Source organism: Gekko japonicus, unplaced genomic scaffold, assembly GCF_001447785.1.
Source record: "Gekko japonicus isolate JY-2015 unplaced genomic scaffold, Gekko_japonicus_V1.1 scaffold38, whole genome shotgun sequence".
NCBI classification, from domain to species: Eukaryota; Metazoa; Chordata; class Lepidosauria; order Squamata; family Gekkonidae; genus Gekko; species Gekko japonicus.
In genome coordinates this window covers 1,725,820-1,745,507 of record NW_015170276.1, presented here as the reverse complement: position 1 = coordinate 1,745,507, position 19,688 = coordinate 1,725,820, and the positions used below count along the sequence as shown (strand labels likewise).

General features: G+C 42.4%; 1 protein-coding gene across 1 annotated transcript in view; it reads right to left on the bottom strand.

Annotated features, from left to right (window-relative positions):
* The window catches only part of EPHA4 (EPH receptor A4), a 199,234-nt gene extending 180,256 nt beyond the window's left edge, over positions 1-18,978 (bottom strand). Inside the window, exons 1-3 of the mRNA XM_015417638.1 lie at positions 18,885-18,978; positions 15,962-16,029; positions 10,701-11,364 (exon numbers count right to left, since the gene is read on the bottom strand). Coding sequence (XP_015273124.1) covers positions 10,701-11,364; positions 15,962-16,029; positions 18,885-18,975 — 823 coding nt within the window. The 5' untranslated portion in view covers positions 18,976-18,978. The remainder of the gene's footprint in view (positions 1-10,700; positions 11,365-15,961; positions 16,030-18,884) is intronic.
* Positions 18,979-19,688: the final 710 nt, after the last annotated feature.

The window sequence follows — 19,688 nt, the reverse complement described above, 5'->3', positions numbered from 1 at the left end:
TATAACTTATTCAGGAAGAGATACTGGAATTGTCTCTGATGGGTCTGGCTTGGTTAAAAGCAATTAAAAATTATCATTGGACTTGAATTTAGGAAGACTATTTCACCCATCCTCCATAAGCCCCTCTCACTCATCAACAAAAAAAAAAAACCCTTTAAGTAGACTCTTCTAGCTTCACCTGTCACATATTATTAATGCTACTATGATTCATACAGTGAGGACACAAACTGCCTTACAATCTTTATATTACACATTCCCTATAATGGCAAAAATGGAAATTGTGTTTTGTTGAGGGGGGGGGGGGGGGGGGCCTGATAGGAGAATGTATCTTTTCCAATATTACATGCTTGCTAGACTAAACCTCTTTTCTGTGTCAGCCAACATTCTCTTACACTAAGGCTACCTAATTCAGTCCCAACCCAATCAAGGTTGAATATTTTAGGGTACTACAATTAAAAGTTATTGTTTACCTTGCTAACTAAGGCAATAAGGAGATTTGTTACTAGTAATTCTATTCTCATACCAATATAGTTCCTGGAGAAAATTAGGTTCATATGTTACACTGACAGAATCAATGGAGGAACAAGACTCCTGAGCTTTTGTTCAGTTGCATTCACCATCCCCTTCCACTGCAGTAATGTGATGGAGAAAGGTGCGTCAGCTGGTGGTGGTGGTGGTGGTGGTGGTTTTCCTTTACTGATAAATGTCACAATATGACACAGTTACTGTTAGGGGGCATACTTTGGTCATTTTTGAGTTGGTATCACACATTATTCTGTTTGACTCATATGCTAATACCAGTATTAAAGAGACTCATAGCATGGAATGTAGGAAGGCCCATAAAAGTGTCTATTTGTGTCTTCTTTCCTTCTGATCTAGCCACAATATCAGAGTTCACTATAAGTTCACAGGGGACGGGTATCTTTTTTAATCACTGAACAACAAAGAAACCCAGGGAGGCTTGGAGTCTAGGTTAATATTAATTACGCTATTATTTAGGAGCCACATTGTATCTCACATAACTCCAGTTCATATGCACTGTCACTCCCTCCATGAACAGATTTCTCCACACCACAGGCAATCCCATTTACAAAATTCTGTGCTGTAACTCCAACCCACCTTGTATGATTTCAACCAGAGCAGTTTATGAGAATCTGATCACCTCTTGCTACATACTGAATCCTGCCTCCATGAGAACAGACAGTTATGAAACAAACATACTACAATGGCCATGACCCAAAGTACACAAAATCCTAAGGTGGTAAATGTGCATGTGTGCAGGTGATCAGAAGAAGGAGGATTGGATTTATACACCACCCTTCACTACCCGAAGGAGTCTCAGGGTGGCTTACAATCCCTTTCCCTTCCCCTACCCACAACAGACACCCTGTGAGGTAGGTGGGGCTGAGAAAACTCTTTCGAGGACTGCCCTTAGAGAACAGCTCTGAAAGAACTTATGGCTGACCCAAGGTCACACCAGCAGCTGCATGTGAAGGAGTGGGGAATCAAACCCAGTTCTCCCAGATTAGAGTCTACGCTCTTAACCACTACACCAAATTGGCTCTGCAGCAAGGACTCTGCAGGCTGCTAGGCAGGAGTGTCACATTCTGAAGCATTTAAAACTCTGAGGCGATACTATAGTAGAAGATGTCACCTAGTTCCAACACACCTTCATGGGAGGGGGAGGTCTTCAAGTAGTTATTCACGTGTCCACCTATTCACATCTGAAGGAAGATGGGGAGGGGCTATTTAACAAAAACAAGAGCAGGCCAGTAAGGGAGCCTAAACACTGTTCCTTCCCCCACTGTATCCAGCTTACTTTCAATATTGATGCCCATTTGGAAGAAAAATGTTGAAAGCAGCAAAGCACAACAAGGTAAGGGAGACCAGAGTTCAGCTCCCCCCACCCAAGCATTCTGTGTCTGTTAAAAAAAATAAAAAGACACAAACATAGCAACCTACTTTAGGCAAGAGTGGCTAGACAACACAGCTAAACACCACACAGATCTTTCTTTTCACTGGACATATCTAAATTGGCCCTTACAGAGAGGGCATAAAGTATGAAGCAAGACAGGAGGCATCATGGCCCAGTTTGAAAAACAGGAACCCACAGCTATCGATTTGGCTTCCTGGGCAGCTTTTATCGGTTTTCATCCCCAAAGCTCCTCTTCTTCTCCATGTTCTCTGGAATGTCTGACAAACAGAAAGAAGTTCTCTCATTTGCGCTGGGATACAGAACAGAATTTTAAAAATCTTATCCAAACCTAAGTGCAAGTCAGATAAGACCCGCCTCTCTCACTAGCGCCTCTGTGCTGTTGGGTATTTTCCCCCCTTGCTGCTGCCGTTTGGAAAAGATAAGATACAGCAGGAGGGAGTCTTGCTGTTTCTTAACCACTGCTAAACTGTAATGGAAACATGCACTGCTAAACTGCGATGAGCTCTGGGGAAGAAATGCATGCTGCTAGTCTCCCTTCTCTCCAGAGGAATAAGGGCACTTGCTCCGTGCCAGCTGGCCAGTGGGTTTGTTGAAAAAACGTGAGATTATTTCCAGAACTTGTTTTCCATGCCAAGACTCAGTCTTGGAACATGTGAAGAAATCATAATGAAGACTGCCTCTATGCAGCCAGAGAGTCTTTCCTTCAGCACTGAATAACTTCAGCCTGCTGTGACACATCTGGAATCAACGAAGATGTTCCTTAATCTCTGGATACAGCTTCTAAGCAGGCTTGAGCCCTAACTTCTTTTTTAAAAGTAGCCACTGTTTTTAACAACTGTGAAGGCAGGGCAAAGTTCCACAGATGTGACTTCACCTACCACAGTTATAAGATGGGATGGGGGAGAAGGGGAATTTTGCAAGGGACCTGAAATGCTGCAGCTTAACACTCGGTGAAGGTGCCATTGAGCTCTTTTTACTTCCATTTCTAGAATTAACCTAGCAATGGCACCCTTGGGTTGGTCTGCCCAGCTTTTCCTATAGGTTATGTTCTTAGCCGGGAACTATGAAGTTAAAAAGCGGTTTAGAAAAGTGGCTTACTGAACAAATGCAATTATGTAAAGATCAACCATTTAAAGAAAAAGACTCATGCCCTCATCTTGGTTTAAACATAATGCTAACTATGCTTTGGTACTATGCAGAAATGCCTGAAAAGAGCTTCAAACTAACCCACACAATCCCTCCTCCTCCCCTCAAGTACTGTGAGCGGATATATATTTTTTCCTGGTTTGGGAAAACCACAGTTTGTCATTTCAAACATAATGGCAGTAATGGCCACAAAAGACTACAAATGTCCCACAAAAGAAGGCTACAAATCAAAGTTCACAGGATTGGTGCAAAGCATGGTTTGTCCATTTGGAAGTAAGACTTTGCGATCACAAACAAGAAATAACTAATTAGCTCATGGTACCTGAGAAGAAGGATAAGGATCTCAAATCAGGCTGGAGCTCCTTCCACACTCATTCTTGAAGGGCCCAACCTTGCTTGTCTGTTGCATCTGAATAAAATTCCCCTAGTAAGGTAGGAAAACTGACGGCAAAGTAGAGGCAATAATCTAACAGGTCACAAGGCTAGGATGAGGCAATCAAACCTTCAAACTAGGGTTGCCAGCTCTGGGTTTGGAAATTCCTGGAGATCTGGGGGTGCAGCCTAAGGAAGGTGGAATCTGGGAACAGGAAGGACGTCAGCTGGGTATAATACCATGCAGTCTTCCCTCCAAAGCAGCCATTTTCTCCAGGGGAATGGATTAATGTTGCCCGGAGATCAGTTGTAATTCGGATTTCCAGGCCCTAACTGGAGGTTGGCAACACTATTCCACACTGCTGACCATGTAGCCATAGCCTCATAGGGATTGCTCAAAGGACCACTCGGGATTGGGGGCAGGAGTGCAGAATGGAAAGACAAGTGGTAGGGTAAGAACATGAGAACATGAGAAGCCAATGTTGGATCAGGCCAATGGCCCATCCAGTCCAACACTCTGTGTCACACAGTGGTCAAAAATACCAGGTGCCATCAGGAGGTCCAGCAGTGGGGCCAGGACATTAGAAGCCCTCCCACTGTTGCCCCCCCCAAGCACCAGGAATACAGAGCATCACCTGCCCCAGAGTCCCTATCTATACCTTGTGACTAATAGCCACGGATGGACCTCTGCTCCATATGTTCTTATCTAATTCCATCTTGAAACCGTCCATGCTTGTAGCCGCCGCCACCTCCTGTGGCAGTGAATTCCATGTGTTAATCACATTGTAGCAGTATGAACAAAGCACATCAGGAGGCCAGTGGACTTCTCCTATGATTTTTTTTTTTAATTGGGAAAGAGGGATGAAAGATCTAGACATTTTACAAGGCGCGCATGGCTTCATAAAGATTGAAAAACAGAGATTTCTGATTCCTTCAGACGGAAAACTACCATTCCTGACACCCTAAATGAAAGTACAGACTAGATGAGAGGTTCCTCTTGATATTATTTAATCCTAATAACCCTCCCAATTATACTTGGAAGTAAAAGGGGGGGGGGTCTCACTTCCTTCAGCACTCACAGGACTGAACCAGCGCTTCTGCACGTTTCTTTGTTGTTTTAAACCTCTGCTTAATTATGCCACATGGCCTGACACTCTGCAGTTTACTGCTCTGTGAAATTAACTTTGAGTTAAACGCTAATTGCACATCAAAAAGCTTTGTGCGCATATTCACAGGGGGCAAAAAAAAATCTGCCCTTTTCTGTTTGTTTAGAGAAAATAGACCTAGCATGGATTTTGCTCCTAATTTCAGACTGCTGATTTATAAAAACACAAAAAGAAAAAAGTCCATTTAAAAAATCTGAAGTGTATATGTGCTGCATGAGTTTTGTTTACATCAAAATACCTTTCAACCAATCTGTCCCAAGAAAGCCTGCATTGTGGATCCTGTAGCCAGATTCTACATCAGGTGAAAGGCAGTTATAAATCAAAAAAGAATGGGGGAGCTGAGAAAAAACTGTTACAGTTAACTAAATCGAGGGTATATATGTAATATGATTACACAGATCTGTATCTCTTTTCTGAAGTATTTCTTTAAAATGTTGGTAAACAGTGATTTCATTAAAGTTCATTTAATGATTACCTCTATTTCAATTTATAATGAGTTCTACCCTTTGTCCTCCACATACAATTTATTTCAGTCTCAAAGTAAGAAGAACAGACTTTTCATTTAGGGAAGACTCAACATAACCCACACACTTTATGCTGATTTGCAATAAGAAATCCTGACACTTGGTCCTTTTCTGTCTCTGTCAAGGGCCCAGTATCTCCAAATGAAATCTAATTGGTCACTTAACATTTACAAGACTTTGAAAAATGAGTATGGTCAGCACTTTTTTTCTGGGGAATGCAGGAGAACTGAGTTCCAGAACCTCTTCAACAAAATTCTTTTTAAAATGTTTAAAAATTCATAATTTTTAGTATACAGATTGAAAATTTAATTTCCCTCTTGAGAGTTCCGGCAGCTCTTTTTCCAAAAAACAAAAACTAGCCCTGGGTATGGTTCATATCTCAAGTGAACACTTTTACCTAACTTTATGCAGATCATCTGTAGGCAGTGTTTTCCCATACGGCGACTTGAAAAGAGTGTGAGGACCCCAAGAAGGGGTTGTTTTGTGTGGTGTGGGTGTGTGTGTGTGACAATCAAACTCTACTCATACAGAGGAGGGACTGGGCACAAAACAAGCCCTGTTCAAATATAGCACTCTCTATCTCTTAAACAAAGCCCTTAAATCAAAACAGAATTAATTTGCATGAAATCCAAGACTTTGGGGATCGGGGTAAACAGAAGGAGCTTCTCCTCGGGACTTTGCAAAGGAAGCTCTTATCTCCTTTGTGAAAGCGGGAAATGGGTGAGCTACTTTGCATGAGGGTGTATACAAAATATGCAAATGAGGAATCTGCTGCATGCAAAAGGCAAACTGGCCAGACAGCTGACAATCCTCATTCACAGGGGAAACTTCCCCAGCCTCCAATGGAAGTAATGAGAAAGGAACCCAACATGTTTGCTTCCCAGGGAGGGTGAAACAGATCCTGAATATTCATAAAGTGACCATTTAGTCATGGAAGTGTTAATTATTTCCAGCTCATGAAACTATGTGACCTCACCTGCTCCCCAAAAGAATTTCAAAAGAAGGAGGCATAATCGAATGAAATGAGAGTCGATTTTGATCTCACCAGTTGAAAGCTGAGCAAAGGAGAAAAGAAAAGAGATATTCAACACAGATGAAGGACAGAAGAAGTTTTCCTTTCTCAAGGCTTCTCACAGCTCCAACAAAGATCATGGGGCCATGTCATTAGACAGATACATAATCCTGTGATGGGTAAACTCTCCTTTGGCATCCATCCCCATAACTTAGAATAGCTTCAAATCTTGGTCAGAAACCTTTGTCATGACTAGCCTACAATGAACATCTGCAATACATTTAAACAAAAAAAAACCCTGAACCCTGTTGTGTGTGGCTGTAAAAAAAAACCTGCAACACATTTAATAGTGCAGTCCTAAATAGAGTCACACCTTAAAAGCCCATTGACTTCAAACTTCAGTGCGTGCAACTCTGTTTAAGATTGCACTATAAGTATATTCCTACTGTTCATTCAATTTTAAATTGTTTTACTTTTGTAAAGATTTTTATGCAGTCTACATAATTCCTCAGAAGACTACATCTCACACCTGCATAACTCACATTTAAGTTTTCACACTAGTAGTTGAAAGCCTATATTTTTCAAACGTTTTTAGCCTGTTGATCTGATCAAAAGTAACCAGAGTACAGCTTTCCATTCAAATAGCATGATACATTTTCCTGTACTGGAAACACTTAAAGGGTACTTCATAAAATTACTCATGAGCAATACCCATTGATTTTTAACAACAATTACACCTTGTGGGTAGTTTTGCAGGAACATAATCCACAGGGGAAATAAAGAGAAGGACTAAACAATGACAAAACTAACTCTCTTTTTGGGGGACAACAGAATTGTTATTTAGGGCCAGAGAGTTAAGAGTATTAAATAATTTAAATCACTGATGCTTCTGGAATGTGTTGTCAATGAAGGGGGGGGGGAATGAAAACAAAGGGTCCCCCCAGCCATATTTTAAAATAGTTAGATTTTCTGCTAAGTGGCTTGATTCAGAAATCAAAACTCAGCAAATATATAACAATGCAAAAACACCAAACTCTTGGAACCGTTATAAAACTCTTAACCAAAATATTTGAATTTTATAGTGCATGGATATTAAAACAGCACACACAAAAATGTAAACCCACTAGTTTCGTAGCTTCACAAGAATAATACCACTAAAATTCTATTATTTGCTTGATTTAATGTTTTCTTTGCTTTTTTCCATACATTACATCTTGTTGCTTTGATAAGGAAATTGCTTAATAGAAATCAAAACCGTATTGTGCTAATGTGTAACTAAATGATTTCAATCACAACAATACATGTGAGCAAAGGAGAATCTGCCAGTGGCTAGATTTAGCCTTAAAGCAGTAATTATCTTGACCCTGAGATATTTCATGTTTCATTAAAAATATTCCCCGTATGTTTTCTTCCTTACAAAACAGTAGATATTAACAAACCAATATGTTTCTTTCTATTTGAAACTAGAGATGTAAGAGGGTGGCTTCCAAATATTAAAACCCATTTTTTTAAATCCCTGGTTTTTACAATACTGAATTTAAACCTTTTTTTTTTTTTTGCATTTCTTCTTATTTCCATTTTTTGCCCTTCAGTGACTACCAACGTCTCAATAGAATAATTTCCTGAGCTGAGACCACTCAGCAAGTTCAAGCTTCTTTTAACCTCGGTCACACATCCTTAACCCTTAGTGGTTTTACCAAGATACAGAATTTAAACACATACACAAAATGTTATTCAGGATCAGAAGGCTGAATAATTTAAACACATACACAAAATGTTATTCAGGATCAGAAGGCTGAATAAACTTGCAGCTGCATTGGGGGCAACCCAGTTATCACCTGGTAGACTTGACATATCTCCCACTCCCTTATTTGGGCCTCAATTAGCATACACTATTGCAGAAAAAAAAGAAGAGGAAATGTAGGTCTGTCCCCAGGGTTCTAAAGAGTCTCGCAGATGAGCAGTGTTAGATCTCTGACCAACAGAGAGACCCTCAGCCTTGCCATACACCCTGCTCATTTTTGCCCCACCGAGCCTTTGTCAAACTTCTAAGATCTTAATCAATCTTAACTCTGACCTCAGGATCACTGGAGGAAGATGGATGAGGAAGTGAATGACCTCTGACCTCCTCTGGCATTTGTCCTGCCACAGTCGGCACATTGAAAAACAATTGGGGTGGAACCTGTTCACAACCCTGCGGTCCTAGGTTGGTGTCCTTTTATAAGCTTTGGAGATGGCTTTTTTCTCTTCTGCCTTCCAATTCGATGACACAACCCTTTTCTCTTCATGGCATTTTTTTCTCAAGTTATTGAGACAAGCAATTTTTTGCTGAATGAAAATTATAACCAAACATAAGATAAGTCTCAATATCCAAATCCTAGATTCAAGAAACAAAAGTTTGGATGCTCAGACAATGCCACGATTAAGAAGCAATTCTTTTAAAAGTGTGGATTCTGGGATGGCAGATAAAGAAAAGGTTTTGGCATGGAATTGGAAGGAAGACGTAAAGTTTTACAAGGAGACCACAAACAACTGATGGCTTTGGCTTACTTATTTAAGATTGCTTACTTGCAAGCAAGAAACTTTAATGGGATGGTTTTATAATGGGAGACCCAAAAGACAAAGGTTTCTTTCTTCCCCTTTATACATGATCTCATCAGGATTTGTCATTAACTTGAGGTGTGAATAATCAGTTTTCATAAGTCCAGTAAAGCTTAACAGAGAGTTTCCAGGTACATTCACACAAGATACTGATTTCAAGGGGAAAAAAATGCTTCTCCTGTGTTTCCTTCCTGAAATATCACCAGAGACTTGTTTCACAGTGTTCTGTTTGCCATGTGATTAGTTAATAATGTGTGGGTCAATGACTAAGAAGTGTTTTAATTCTACATCAATCAGGGTCAGCCAATACAGCCCTAGCATGATACTTAAACAGAATGCAAAGTCCTTTCTATGCAATAGGGGCAACTTCCTCATTTTACTCCATCTGTTTTTCTGATAACTTAAACTGCAAAACCCACCAAGAATGGTTGCTTTCAAGATAGAGAAACATTTTTTAAAAAGATCTCTCTGGACACCACCAGTCTCCTAGAGAACATCGACTCAGCATGTCATCTGCATGTTGGGAAGACTTTTGTTTTTGACATGCAAAAGGTTCCCAAGCTTCTGCCCGCTCCAAGAGACAGAATAATTTACTCTAGACGCAGTACCCTGTCATGATGCTATTCATTTTTCAATTCTCACTCCAACCTTTCATAATTGTGTTGCCGATAAGACGCTGCGCTCATCCCTCCCCCCTCTTCGCCCACTGACATTCACACATCTGATGAAAATATGAGAGCAAAGGAAGAGGTTTGTGCTTGGAGCTACATTCCTGCCAACTCTTTTAATTTCAGTGCATAATAATGAACTTCACATTGTCCCAAAATGATCCAACAGACTATTTCAGCAGAATCTGCTTTTGGGGGGTGAGAGGAAGCTGTCATTTCACACTTGCTGTGAATTAAAAACAAGCCGGTGATTGCTTTGCTACATCTCTTTCACCAACTTTTTTAAAAATGCCATTCAGTGACTACTTTTAGCAAAATTCAATTAAAATCAATTGGGCTAGGCATTGTTGGGACCCATTCAGACTCCTTGCCTCAGGAATATGTACAAAGAGCCATTAATTTGTCCAAAAAAAAACTCATTAGAGATTGATCCTGAACACATGACTAAAGAAGTAATCAAATCTATAACTGGCAATAGACTACTTATCAACTCATGATAATGCATAACTAAAAATCACAGGGGGTTCACAAGGGAGCTTTAAATCTTTTTTGTTTCTTTTCTTTTAAAAAGAAAAGTAAGCTGCCTTTTATGCCATTCTTAATCCCTAATTCTGCAGAGGATAGAGGTTGTGGGGGGGAGCAAACAGATGACTTTTTACATTTCTTAAGAGTCTCCTAGCATGCCTTTTGTAAAAGAAACAATGGAGACTTTCTGAGAAATGAAAATATTTCACAAAAGCAGCCATGTCACATATTCAAGGCTTATTTAGTGCAAAAATTCTCAACTGAGACTCTGAAGAGTTACATTTTTTACGATCCTAAAAGAATTAAAAAGGAGGCTCCATCTTCTCTTAAGGGGGGGGGGCAAAAACCAATGTTTGTTGCAGTTGTTAACCTGGCAAGAATCTTCTAGTTTTAACACATTTTTTAAGCTGAAGGAGAAAAACACCCCCATTACTTTCAATACTGGTAGCTCAGACCCATGGCTTCTGTAGTCATTCAGATGTAAGGGGTTAGGTGCAAGCCAGTTCTGATCCACCCCCTAACAGCAAATGTGTTTTGCCTTCTGCTGATTAAGGAGGTGCCATTTGTTCCCTCAGTATTATACTCTCCTTAGCCCCACCACCTGGAATGGCTGGACTTTCTCATTAGACCCCTCTGTCCCATTGCATCCCACAGGGATTGCTAATTACTGGCTTTATTCCATCAACTCTCATCTCTGATTCAATTATGTATACCAAGCCCTAATGAACTGTACAATGTGGCAGGCCCTACCTTGGCATTCTCCATTGCGCTCTTCATACCCAGCATTGCACAGGCAGTTGCCAATGGGTACCAGCCATTCACCATCTGCCCCGCAGTACATTTTTGGCACATCCTTCTCTTCTGAATTGTTGACACATGAGCCACGAACTTCCACAAGAGAGGACGTATCAGCCCCGGTGATGGTGTCTGGAAACTGTGCCAGGTTGCGGACCGTCAATGGACACTTCTTATAGAAGACACGGACAGACACTAAGGCAATACAAGCCCCTACATCCTGGAAAGCCAAATAAAATCCCTTCTTGCTCAGCGGCCCCACATCACGTATCTCAGTATTGAGTTTCATGATCCTGTCACCAATGTCCACCTGTGTGAAACTCTCATCAGCAGCAATTGTATCAATCTTAGCAAACTGGCTCTCCCGAATAAAGCGCTCCTTATCGTTGCTCGACTCATAGTAGTAAAGGTTAAAAGTCTCTTTGCAAGTCCCCATGACACCTGGCAGGCTGTTGCAGTCTCTTAGTGTGAACTTGATTTCAATATATACCCTCTGAGCCCCTTCACGGGGAATCCAATCAGTTCGTAACCAATTGTTCTGACTTGGCTCCATCACATTGCAGACTTGATAAGTGCGGATTGGCGTATTTTTCTCATCCATAATGCTCACTTCTTCCCACTGTGAAGAACCAAAGGGATAAATGTGAAATGTGACAGTGTGAAAAGTATAATCAAACCCGCACCACAATAATTTAATTCCTGTCTTCCAATTGGCTTCATTTATTCCATTTATCCAAAAGCCATTAAGCAAAGCTACATAGGATACTTCAAACAGCTGAACAAACAAAGCTACCCCCTAAGAGAGAGTAAGCTTTTAGTTCAGACTAGTTTAAATTCTTGGAGAATTGACTTTTTATTTTTATTTTAAATGGCATAAATGCCAACAATTCTGTATAATATTTTAAGTATAACATGATCTTAATAGATTTGGACCACACTAGTAGGTGCTTAAGAACACTAGGGCAGATATAATCCCCTGTAGTCAAAATGCAGAAAGGATCCTACGCAATGTGCCCGAAGTTTTATACCTCATCCATGGCAGAATATGGCAAAAGAACTAACAATGCAATCCTAAAGAGAGTCCCAGCCTTCTAAGTCCACTGAAGTCACTGGGCTTACAAGAGTGTTAGGACCGAAGTGTCAATCAACCCAGAACTTTAAATTCACTATCTTATTTATTTTAAATTCACTATCTTATTTACAGCAACCCTTCAATATATGCAAGAATTATCTCTACATTACAACTAGAGGGGAAGGCTAAGACTAAGAGAGTAAAGGTTTGCCTCAGGCTGCTTGCAATTTCATGGCTGCAACGATATTTAGGCGTGCCTCATGCTGTCAAGCGCTACACTGCACCAGTTCACTCTTCCCCTGTGCTCTCCAAATTTACTCCTTGTAGCCAGTTCCAGCCTTTTCCACTTCTTAAACTATCTTTAGTGTGGAGTGACAAGAGCACAGCATTGAACCCACTGCATCAACTGAATGGAGGCCTAATCTATTAAAATGGCAAAGGATAACAGCAGACTTTTAAGACTTTGCTCTTTAAAACCAGAAGGGGGGGGGGGTAATACATGAGGCACCATCCTTGACTGATATCAGTGGAACTTTCAGCATGCCTAACATTTGTTTGCTTTACATACATGGTTTTAGTTTTAAGCCATTCTAGTTTCCCACACCTCAAGACAAGACAGTCCGTTTATATTCTTGAAGAACACTAATGGCTCTAATGGAATTGCAACCATGTCTTAAAAAATCTGGATTGCCTCTCTGAAGTGTGTGCTGATTCTCTAGTCTGTTAAAAAAAGCCCTACTCAAAACACGCAGCTAGTCCAAAATGAATCCTTGATTAAGAACGAATTTGATTCCACATGAATCAAGCAATGTTCCAGGAGGAGCATAATAAACATGTCATAAGAGAAAGGAACTAGTTGAAATGGTCAAGAGGAGCTATGAAAAATGTTAAATGAGATTATGTTAATCACATGATACAGAAAGAAATCAACTGCTGGGGCCCCTTCTGTTCCCTCCTTTGAAAAAAGAAGCACGGTTATGCTGAATTAAGGTTCGGGGGGGGGAACTATTTTCCATTTTGTGCAAAATAATAGCTGCAATTCCAGTCCACACAATAAAGCATGTGAAAAATATGTTTAGAACTCAAAGGATAATTAGTATGTAACTTCCACAGGCAATGAACTATTAAAGATGCTTGTGAAAAATGGGACTGTACATACAAGGCCCAGTGCACCCTTTAATGTATTCTGTTCATCATCACTAACCTCCTGGGCAAGCAGTCTTCAGTTAAAAAAATATTTTAGGATTGCTAGATCTGTTTATAGATCTAAAGCAATTAACGCCAAGAGTCACCAGAGTCAAGAGGATAATATATGAGTTACTGTCCAAGGATACTTGTGAATTCAAAAGGGGGAGGGGGGAGAAATAAATCAATACACCGTGTGTCGACCTGTGTCACCGATAACAGGGAACCCTGGAAAGCCATCTATCAATGTTAAACACTAACATGGTGCCCGCAACAGACAAGAGCTCTTTAATTTACAACTGCCATGAAACTAGTATTGTGTTACAATTTTGCCCTTTATGATCCATCACTTTCCATTCCCTTTATCATTTTTGGGGGGGGGGACAAGGAGAGACCGAAGAGAAGGAAATAAGAATTGTCAATGGGATTTCCTTTAGCATGCTTACACAAAAGAATGCTTGGTTATAAGGTTGGCTCCAAAGCCGACTTAAGCCTCTGAAAAGAGCACAGGTCACATTCAGTGGGCTCTCGCTTGCAAAATTCCTCACAGGTTTTGATTCAGGTTTTCTGCCCTTTAGGTTTTGTTCAGAGCTTTCCTGAATTCGATATTTATTTCATTAGTAAACAACTGAACGCAAGAAGTCTCACATTGTAAATTATTTGCAACAACTCTAAATATGTGGTCACAGACAACACTCCCCACCCCCCTTTTTGTTGTTGCTTTTTGGGATTTTCTAAAACCAACTCTTCCTGTGATTGAACAATCCACAGTAAAGCGTTCCAGACCCAAGATTTCCTTTCAACTGTGCATTTTAAAGGTAAATCATTAATTAAATTTATAACATAACACATTTATTCCTCTAGGGCTGCTATGGATTTAGTAATAGTGCTATTCACGGGCAAAGTGGCCTATTTTTATCTCCAGCATCTCATATTAACACATAAAATACTTCACACTTCAAGAATGAGCTGCTCTAGTTCTATAAAACGGGGTTTGCTGTGTACAGTAGGCTACAGACAATGTAAAAAGAGAGCAGAATTGATCTTTGAAGGCTGCATCTTCTGGCATCTGGGAAGAATCAGAAAGGAGTGTTCACTTTCTGATGCTCTGAAGGAAATCTGCAGCACACAAAGTTAGAATTTTTTAAAAAATGCAGACAGTGGCCACTTGAATTTTTCATCCCTAGCTTAAAAATAGAGCACACGTGAACACATACACACCATTAGGAGACCAGTCATGTTCAAATAATGTAGACTGGGCCCTCAAACTTGAAAAAATATATTCAAAGATGTGGGTGAAGTCAGACATGATATACACACACGCACAAGCAAATTATTACAAATTCCTCTGATGACCGATGTGATTACTGACTTATTCAAAATGGAGAGATCTGAATCTACAGATGGGGATGGCCCTGGGTGCTACAACAGAAAGACTAATTCATTGACCTTTCCAGGGTACAGGATTAACTGAGATGCCTGACTTTCACTGAGATAAAGCTGTACCTTTCCCCACTGTCAAAAGAGGAGGGCAATTGCCTGCAATCAGCAGTGAATGTGTGCTGTCTGCACCAGCAGAGGCCTGCCAATCACTTCCTCTTTCTTGGAGGGGGGGAGCAGTTCCAGGGACACCACAGAGTGCATAGGCAGAGCACAACTTGACTGCAGTCAAGTTCGGGCAGAGCAACAATAGGGGCAGGACAATACTCCATTTTCCCATGATAAGACCAATTCAGAGCTTATGCATAATGCATCGCTAAATAAACAGCCTCACATTCCTTCTGCTTGCCACTATTTCATGCCCTTCTCCTTCTTCTTTTAATTACGGGAATAAGAGAATGTCGACTTACAGTATATATTTCATTAATGCATTGAAAGAATCTGCTTTTGTGTTTATTACACGTCTGGTAATCTTTCAAGACTTTGCTTTTTAATTATTTGGACTTACTTAGGCATGCATTGTTTGCTTTTGAGCACAGTCATAAGAGGTTTCCATTTAATTTTAAAGGGATTTGAGAGCATTTGAATGTAGCTAGGAATCATGTGTGCATTGCTTGACTATCCCCCCCCCCCCCGGAAATAGTTTCTTAATATTCACACTATGTGTGTGGCAATGAAAATAGGATTGGGAGGGTAATTAATAAAACTTGGGACATGCTGAGTCCTCTTGGTTACCCAACATCTTCAGCAAGTATTACAACACACTCAGCAAACCCCTCAGCACCATTGTGCATCTGGCCACATGTTTACTGTCTCAAAATCCATTGCTAAACTAACTGTGAAGGTCTACATGTAGCTAAGAAGGCTGCAATTTGGTTCTTACCCAACATCAAAACCTGCAAATGTGTTAAACATTCCTCATTCAGCAACGGATTAAACCAAGCACTTGGGTCTGCTTCTCTTTGCACAATGTCTTCCCCATCCATACCCCTCCCTAAAGAAATCCAACATTTTGCCTGGTGTTAAAAGGGAAACTTGCAAACAGAAACCAGAATACCACCAAGGTGCATGGTGATGATTTAATTAAAGGAATGATTCACCCCTTTAGAAATGTTTTAAGGTATATTCTAGTCCCCCTTAGTCCCTTCATTTAAAAAGTAGATCACGGTTACTCTAAATGCAACCTTAACTGAGACATTTCTTGAGCGGAAACAGGTGTGGATTCCCTTTGGTCACCAGGATGAATTTTCTTGCGGTATTTAGTTATAAAATTGATATTATTATTCTACTAAATTCCTGATTTTTAAAGACCCTTTCCACTCTTTCAGTTTATGGTTATTTCATGACAGAGCTCTCCATGGGGAGTATAAGGTTTCTCCAACAAAGTATAATTCGCAACATAGGCCATAGAAGAAATCTGACCTTCCCAGCACAATCAACAATAATCGAGCTATTCAAATTTGCCAGAGTTACTAATCATCCCCCTTTAGCATCTTGATCATAGTCATTCAGAACTTACCCCTCCTTCCAAAGGGCTTGCTATCCACCCAAGCTCACCCTGAACTGATCTGGAATCCAATAGGGTAACTGCAAAAAGGCAAAATATATATACACATATAAATATTAATTTCCATTTACTGAAGCTCAGACTGAGTGACAGAAATCATTTACCTGACTGTTTCCATATGTGAAGAGGAAACTCCTACTCACCTAAGATTTAAATCAAAACTTTCCTTTTCACATTTATGCTAATACCATTACCAGCATAGGCTTCCTTTAACTTCACATCAGAAGCTTTCATTAAATACTTAGCGACCTTGATCCAGAAAAACTCAGTCATCTTGAAAGCCCATTGTAATTCATGGTAGCTTTCTTATGCATTGTTACCTTAAAATTAAGCCTGCCTCTGGGTTGGGGCTGATACCAACAGAGCATTTAATGAATTTCACATATCTCAGTAACCTTCCATGACTGTTGTCAGGCTAAGTCATATCGCAGTCAGGAAGCAAAGTCCCCTAAAGCCACATTCTGAGTTTTGAGACTGCAGGAGGGTCTGAAGTGGGGACCTCTCGGTTCACTGCTTATTCTCTTAACCACTATGCCACAGTTCTTGAAAGGTAAACAAGAGGAAACCCCCAAAGAAGCAGTTCTCATTTGGTTGCTGTTCAGTTACACAGTCGAATCTGACTCTTCGCGACCCCATGGATCACATTTAGAAGATAACTAAAAGCAAGACTGACAAATCAGAACTTATTATAAGGTTCTGCCAATCATTTTATTCTACTTAATTTCATTTTGTGTACAAAGTTGAAGACAACAGCTGAACACTGTGGGACTGTATACACCTGTAAGAAATGTGGTATTTAATATTTGGACCGGACCATCTGATAGGTAACTTTTGCAAGACCCTTTCATTTGATTTGTAGCAACTGTCCTTGTTTATGCTGTTTTCCACTTCGGTTGTTGAAACGCACACCTTTTCAAAATGCCTCCACGAATATCACAGGCTGGCACAGTGTAGAGTCTGACACAGAGCATATTCCAAATTGGCATATCATAATCAGTGCGGTTAACACGTTGTTCCCACTTTCTGGGTGTTTTAACAGCACTTGCAAGAGAAGCAGGGGCATTTTTTATTTTTTATATTTTCCCCAGGCTAACATTTCTAACTACAGATGAGAGACTGCCTTTATGAGAAATGGAAGGGGACTGGTTCTGTAGGAAACAAAAGAGGAAAACACAAGGTGAACAGCTTGTCCCGCGGCCCATTGCTGTATTTGCTGCCCCTACGGAGAACCCTGTTAAAGATGGAGTGAGAGCTGGGGGTGTGTTAGGAGTGAAAAATGGTTCCCCTGGTGCAGATTCAGCTTAAAGATGCCGAGACAGATTCAATGAAATCTCAGCTACTCAATCTCTCCCCAAGGAAGAGTCTCAAAAACCACAGGTTCTAAATAAATCATAAGTCAAGAGTTTTAAACTATAACAAGGGGGAGACACCCCCTTTTTTAAAATAAAAGGAACAGTTGTATCATCTGATTTCTTAGCCAGAAGAGATAATCTGAAAATGTTGTGCAATATGCCCCCTCCCCTTTCAAAAGATCAAGAATGAAAAACTATTTTTTACAAGGAGAGACAAAGCCATGTCCTACCGGCCTGCCACTTCTACACTAGAGAGCACTATTGCTACAAGCCTTTAGATGAATGCAAAACAGACAAATGAGGCCAGAGAAATAAATAAATAAAAGATGGGGCTAAGGATGAGGAAGATAATGGAAAGCAAAGAAGGAGGGAGAATTTTAAAAATGGCAAATTGCCCTCAGCTACAGCGTCAGCAGCAAATACATCTGCAAAGCCTCTGATTTCACAGTTTTAAGTTCAAGCCGTCTATTGTGTGCATCAATGTTGTTCTGGCCTCTAAATATTATAAAATGAACAGGTTGCACTAAGAGGGTAGATCGTTTGCAGCCATACATCTCATACAGAGACACACCAGGGTCCTTTCTGTCAGGAGGGGTAGTGGGCAGCCTGGCCGCCAGGGTATGGGCAAACCCCGGGAGATCCTGGAGGGAAGCGTGTACGTGTGTCCCCGATTCTGCAATCCCGGGCTCACAAAGCCCCAGGGCCGCGCAACGTCTTTCTGAAGGCCTCTTCCAGAAGAAAGTCACGACTAGAGGAGAAGAGCCCGGTCCAGACGCCAGCAGCCACCCAAGAGGGAGCGCGCCAGGCCGGGGCGTCCGGCGAGGAGTCCAGCGTTCCAGAAGGCGGATGGGAACTTTCGGTCGCGCTGTGAGCTGGTCGAACCGCCGCCGCGCTGAACCAAATCCGCGGGAGCCGCTTCCGGGGGGGCCCCTTCCCGGCCCTCCCCCGGGGGGGGGGGGGTCTTTTCCTCGCGTGGCCAGCTCGTGCGGACCAGTCTGGCGGGCGAAACGCCTCCCGATGGAAATCCAGGTCAAGTTCCCACGCGGGTGGCGCGCGCGCTCCGGGACGTCAAGTCTGCGGCAAATTCCACTCCTGGGGGCAGACGGATCTGAGCCGGCCGGACAGCCCCGCGCTCCAAACTTCAGCCTGCCGCCCCCTCCAAATCAGCCCAGCCAGGGGGCAAAAGGGAAAGGAAGACCCTGAACAACTCCACCCTCCCATCACCACCATCACCCCCTTTTTCTCGAGTGAAGGTGCTTCTGCTTCTCCGGCCTCACTTGGTCCCATTGCTGCAGGTAGCCGAGTGCAGAATCGTCCGTCCCTTTGGCAGGCGGCTGCCTTGAACTTTGTCCTGCCGGCCCGGCTCAAGTTGCCCTGCGCTGCAACTCGCCCAGGAGCGCGTCCGCCGCCGGCTCCCGCAGCGCCCGGTCCCAAGTGATAACCCCCCCCCCCCCCCCCGGTCCCTGCCAAAGGCAGGACGGCCAGCTCCGGATCAGCCCGGGACTGCCCTTTGCCTCACTCACCTTCATTGGCCGGGTATACCCGCGAGCCGGTGACCCCCTCGCTAATCCCAAAGAGAAGCGAAAAGACGGTGAAATATACAATCCCAGCCATGGTTTTTTGGTGCCAGTGCTGCTCCAGACTCCTCTATCCCAGTGGAATAAATGCTTAAATTGGGAGTGCAGCAAGCTGTAGACATTGCCAAGGGGGCGGGGCGGGCTCGTGACGTCCGCGCGTCCATCAACGCCGCTCGCCTCTCGGAGGCGCCCCTGGAGGGCTAAGCCCCGCCCTCCGGGCCACAGCCGCGCTCCTCTGGCGCGGCTCCTCCTCCTCCGCACCTTCCACGCGTCCCCGGCTGCCTTCCCGAACGGGGCAAGGAAGGAGCTGGCGGCGGAGGGAAGCGCTCCCTTCCTTGCCCACGAGGCCTTCTTCGCTGTTATCCGTTCGCCTGAAGACTCTGCGTTTCCTGGGCTGGGGCAGCTAATGAGTCACGTCCTGGATCTTAATGTCTTAGGAAGGAAATGATTAGCCAGGGAAGAAGAAGGGGGGGGGGGGGGCAAAAATGAAATCCACATCCACATTTAAAGGGATAATAAAGAACTGTAACAATTGCTCGGCGTGGTGTTGTTGCGTCCCCGTCCCCCAATACTGATGAACAGAAAGAATTTACAAGTTGCTTTCGAGCCGCGAGCCAGACTCTCTCGAGGAAAGGTGTCCTAGAACAGCCAGAGGGTTGGGGGGGGGGGGGGGGGATTGGATTCATTGCCTGCCTTTGGTCTAATGCGGGCTGCCTCTTCGCGCCCCCGCGCGCGCACACCTCCCTTCGT